General features: G+C 45.1%; 1 protein-coding gene across 1 annotated transcript in view; it reads right to left on the reverse strand.

Moving 5' to 3' along the window:
- PCSK5 (proprotein convertase subtilisin/kexin type 5) overlaps nt 1-5,667 on the reverse strand; it is a gene marked incomplete at its 5' end in the record, with an annotated part of 476,836 nt that overhangs the window by 54,913 nt on the left and 416,256 nt on the right. The window contains 2 exons of the mRNA XM_011947042.1: nt 4,034-4,234; nt 5,487-5,623. Of these exons, the coding sequence (XP_011802432.1) occupies nt 4,034-4,234; nt 5,487-5,623 (338 nt within the window). The remainder of the gene's footprint in view (nt 1-4,033; nt 4,235-5,486; nt 5,624-5,667) is intronic.

The following is a 5,667-nucleotide window of genomic DNA, read 5'->3' on the forward strand; positions in this document are numbered from 1 at the left end:
GATCTCCTGACCTCGTGATCCGCCCGTCTCGGCCTCCCAAAGTGCTGGGATTACAGGCTTGAGCCACCGCGCCCGGCCCCATTTAATTCTTAAAATGACTTTGTGTGAGGCAGTTTCATGTTTTCACTTTACAGACAAGGACACTGAGGCTCAGAGAGGATGAGTAACTCACTCAAGGTTACACAGCTAGCAAATCACAGAGCCGGGATTTGAATTAATGTGTGCTGTGCTCTAAAGTCTGCATCTGCTAGAGGGTGTAGACATAGGCTTTTGAATTTTTCAGTAATAAATTTGAATTCTAAAGTAATTTGATAGAAGCCAAAGTAATGGTGTGCTGGTAAGACTGGTCTCTAGAAAATGAAAAACCAAAAACCTGATTTGTAGTGTTTCCAATTTCTGTGGTGTAAATACTCCCACCATAGCCAATTTCAAGCTGTCAATGGTTTCGCAATCCACTTACAGAACTCCTGAGTATGTAACGATCTGTGCAAGCTGATACAGATGCTTCCTTCATCCTGCTGGCCAAACAGTTGATTACTTACCCAGTGCCATGTGTTTTTTTGCACTCTGTGTTCTGGTAGGTTAAATAACTAAAAATGGTGCACTCATTTCTAAGTGAGGCAGCTGCACACATCTACAAAGTCCTTCTAAAAATCAGATTTCCGTGGCATCTTTGAAGTTTTCTAAAGTTCAGTGACTATTAGGCAACATATCGTCCCACTACTGAAGTGGATTTTTTTTTTCTTCACATGTGTGTGGCTTTCAGTGTTTGTGACTAACTCTGGGATTCCAATCTTTCCCCAAGGATAAGAATTAAGATCAAGAGACAGACTAGTGATAAATTGTTAGGATGTGGTCAAAGACACAAAGCTAATTCACCATGTCTGTGTTCTGTAGATTAGACTATCACCAGAATATGTAATTAGAGCCTGCTGTAACATGGATTTAATCAATGATGGAAATATGAGGTAAGAGAAATGTGCAGAAATTACTCCTAGGACTTTCCAGCACTACCAGGGGAAACCACTTAAGAAAATCCAAATGGTTTAACAGTAACAGAGGAAACTCTTTCCATTCCCAACAATGGCTTCAGGAAACCAGCTGAAGCCATCATCTTCCTTCAAAGCCGGTGGTCTGCCATACCTGAACCTTTCCACCGAGGTTGTGTGATGCTTGAGGCACTGCTGAGGCCGTTTGCAGTCTGTTGAATATTATATTGTTTTGTTGTTGTTTTTGACAGAATCTCGCTCTGTTGCCCGGACTGGAGTGCCATGGCACAATCTCAGCTCACTGCAACCTCCACCTCCCAGGTTCAAGTGATTCTCGCACCTCAGCCTCCCAAGTAGCTGGGATTACAGGCACCCACCACCACACCTGGCTAATTTTTTTTGCATTTTTAGTAGAGATGGGGTTTTGCCATTTTGGCCAGGTTGGTCTGGAATTCCTGACCTCAAGAGATCTGCCCGCCTCAGCCTCCCAAAGTGCTGGGATTATAGTCGTGAGCCACCATGTCTGGCCTTGAATATTGGTTTTATTCCTGCCATTTAGGGACACTAAATAATTGTCACAATATACATCCCCAGACAGAGGGTCTGGGGATGATCTATACATTTGTGCAGTGACTTTTTGGTGGCTGAAAATACAGAGAGTCGAGTGCCATCTTTGATGACTTAGTCTTGGCTGGAGGATTTGTCAGGCACTGTCTGATAGGTGGAGGAATCTGCATCCTTGGACTAGATGGGAGGTATTCCCACTTTGCTGGTAGTTGGCAAAGAATGATGGCTCTCTCACTGTAGTCATTCGCATCCTGATTAGCCACCTTATTAAAAGAGGAGTTCAGGGAACTCTAGCTGGGCTTTGATTTCAAGGGTGTTTTCCCAGCCTGTGCTGATAGATGCTCCTGGGGGTTGGTCGTAGTCTTCAGCTGCAAACAGGATCTTACTGTTTCCACTGGGGAGCAGCATGGGTGAAGGAATGGACTGAAGTGCGTGTCATCTTACCTTTCCTACCTGAATCTGAATCTGTGTTTGAAAAACAAAATAAAACAAAACCCCAAACAGAACAGAAAAACGTTCTGGTACTACCTAGACAGCTATATCCTCTCAAAAACACTCTGTACTTTGCCTGGGTTTCCTCTGATTTGACCCAGGATGACTGCAGTCTGCTTTCCATCATCTTAAAGGTGTGGCTAATTAGTGCTTGTTCTCTGGAACCCTCTACTCTCCTATTACACTCGCGATCCTATTTCTTAAGAAAAAGAAGTCAGGAGAAGGTTGTAGGCATTGGCTCAAATACTCCCAGGACTTTATGGAATGCATTTCCCATTTACTATCCATTTCAGTGCTTACACTATGCTGGGGGAAGCTGAGCTATGGCTTTACCTTGCTTAGTGAACAAATGGCTATTTCTCTGTGTTAATGGTCTGCATGTCTTATTTCATAGGTCATAGGAATGGGAAAGTATAGCTCTGTCGTTGACTTGATTGTTTTTGTCCAGCCATGAGAAACGCTCTTGTCTCTGTCCCCAATCCCGTTAGTGAAAAATCCCCAAATACACTAATTCCTCCCTCTCTTCAGAAACATTACATTGCAATAGCAGAAAATGTGGAGGGGTGGGTGTGGTGCTTCGACAAAAGGGAACCACTGAAGCCTGGTTTCTGCTTGCAAAATGCGTAGTCCAGTTGAAGGGACGTGGAATCATTTGGGGAATCAAGCCTGCTCTAACTCTTGGCTCCCTGGACCGTGTCATCATCTGGACGCCAGATAAAATACAGATGTTCAGCGAGAAACACAGCACCAGACCGTTTTCCTTTTGGCGTGCGCTGCCTCTTAAATGCCTGAATGCCAGACAAACTCATTTTCAGCATTTTGCTTCAGCTATAACTCACAGAAGATATCCCAATCTGGATTGAATAATCTTCTCAGCTATGTCTCTGAAATAGGGCCCATGTTCTCTGTGGCCTTTGGCTGCTGGGTTTTTCACGGTCTCTGAGCTGCTCTTCCTTGAAGTCACATGCGTAAAACTGCTGTAGTAGACAGCAGCCATGGACATGCCTCCTCTCCAGCCCAGCAAAAACCACAGAGCTGTCACTCCCTCGAGCCCTTAGCACACTCCTCTTGTACAGCCCTCTCTCCGGCTGCCACTGCCTTTGCACCAAATTGACCCTTTAAACAAATTCCTGCCTCGAAATCAAATGAAGAGCAGCTCCTGTTTTTGTGACTGTCTCTGCATAGAACATGAGTCAGATTTTTCCAGCAGGAAGAGGATTTTGTGTTGTAACAACCTCGGACATGGAGGGGTCGCTGAAAGTTTGTAATTACCTTGCAAGGAAGCCTGTAACTGAGGCTCAAGTGTGAGGAGGCGTGGCGTAAAGACTCAGGGAGGAATGCGCACGTGCAGGGCTTTGCTGTTGGATTCCAAGCTCCCACACCTGTCTCCTCTCCTCCCTCCTCAGAAGCGCCATGCTTTCCCTGTCTGCAACTGGGAAGAGTAACTTTTAAAGGTAAGCTTGTACGATGGTGAGCTCTAATAATGCAGCCATAGAGACCATCTGTTTTTAGCATAAATTCTAATACGTTTGAGCAGTCCTTCCTTGTCTAATTGGAAAAGGCTACCCTACAGGTAAAATTTTCCTTTGCTATAAAAAGGACATGTAATAAGGACATAGGACATGCCTGTGATGGAAGTGACTCCGAAACTTCTGAGAAAAATCATACCGGGGCCCTTTCCCTCCGTGACTCTCTTCACTTGCTTCTGGGCCTGCTTCACCCAGGTAGAAACTCAAGCGGGTGGACCAATCATAAATTGCCCTTTGGGCTCTCTCTGCTGGCTGAATGCCAAGCTCAGCTTCCTACCTACTCCTGCTACAAGCATCAGAGAGACTCAGGAACGACCCCAACTTGATTCTCACTCCAAACTCTTGTTTTTCTGCACAGCCTTTCTCTCCTGGATAATTCCAAAAACCAGAGTTATAGAAGGAAGGAAGCAGAGTAGGCAGCTAGACCCCTGTGATCTCTTTTTGGGAGGCACATACCATTCCAGAATTTGCCCTCCTCCCGGGTCTGGGTGGCGCGCACGCACACCCCATGCAGCGGCTGCAGTCCTTCCAGGCAGCTGCTGCACTCGTCATGACCAGGGCCTGTGCAGGTTTCGCACTCTTGGTGGCAGGGCTCACATTCTCCCATTTCTTGGTCACCATAGAATCCAGGGCCACATTTCCTCACACAACTGCCACCTATGTGAGAACACAGAGAGAAAGCATGAAGGCTTTGGTGATCTTTGCAAGGCCAAGTTCTAAAGAGGCTGGAGGAAATTTTAGGGACATTTTTCTTTGCATTTGTTTTTATTGTTATTTTTGACATGGAGTATCTCTCATTGCCCAGGCTAGAGTGCAGTGGCATGATCTTGGCTCACTGCATCCTCCACCTCCCATATTCAAGTCATTCTCCTGCCTCAGCCTCCTGAGGACTACAGGTGTGTGTCACCACACACGGCTGATTTATATATTTTTAGTAGAGATGGGGTTTCACCATGTTGGCCAGGCCACTCTGTCCAGGCTTTTCTTTTGTTTTTAAGGCAACAAAGATGGCTTTAGCTTATTTCAACCAAGAAATGTGTTTTAATAAGTCCAGACTGGGCAAGGTGGCCCATGCTTGTAATCCCAGCACTTTGGGAGGTTGAGGTTGGCAGATCACCTGAGGTCAGGTGTTCGAGACCAGCCTGGCCAACAGAGGGTGCAGTGAGCTGAGATTGCACCGCTGCACTCCAACCTGGGTGACAAGAGCGAGACTCCATCTAAAAAAAACAAAAAACAAAACAAAACCCAACACTTTACCTAAGTCCTCTTTCAACTGGGAGTTTACATTGGTCATTAAAGGGTTAAGAGCATTGAATACAGAATCCTTGAGGCCTTGAAAAACTACAAGTAAAATAAATCTCTGTGTAGAGAAACACTGAAGAACATCGTGGGCTGTCTTTCTCATTCTTTCTCCCCCAAACACTCAAGTGCATTGGGCTATTATCTCTTCAGCTGCAAGATTCACACTGTTATTTCTTTCCTAACTATCCATTTCCATCAGTTAGTGACCAAAACCTAAGGCAAGGGATCTTGTTAAATTCTTACAGTGCACAGGGATATATGAGATGGATTAAGTCTCAAGACAAGGGTCAGAGCTCTCAATATGTCAGGTGACTTCAATGCCAAAACATTTATCTACAGCTACCCACTCTCTATCTCCGCCTTGTTTTCATCAGCTTGGAGATACGTGAGATTAATTAGTGGAACAGGACCCATGCTTCAGTAATAAAAGCAGAAGGAAGTGGTTCAGCTAATGTTTATTTCTAAACCAAATTAAAATTTCTCCTTGGGTCAGAGGTGCCCGCACACACAGACTCTGAAACCAATCACATATGCGCTCCTGCAGCCCCAACTGGGTGGAGCTCCAGTGCCTGGTTCTCACTTTGGATGGTGCCATTTTCTAACTTACCCAAGAGAAAGAAGCCCTCTTCACACCAGTAACACCCATTCTGGTCACAGCTGCCACAGTTACTATCACATGCCTTGCATTCCAGTTCCTCACTGTAGGTCTTCTCAGGACAGGTTTTATAACAATGCTGATCAAACCTAGAGGAAGAAGACATCATTTTTTTTTTTTCTTTTTTTTTTTT

This window comes from Colobus angolensis, unplaced genomic scaffold (assembly GCF_000951035.1).
Source record: "Colobus angolensis palliatus isolate OR3802 unplaced genomic scaffold, Cang.pa_1.0 Scaffold257, whole genome shotgun sequence".
NCBI lineage: Eukaryota > Metazoa > Chordata > Mammalia > Primates > Cercopithecidae > Colobus > Colobus angolensis.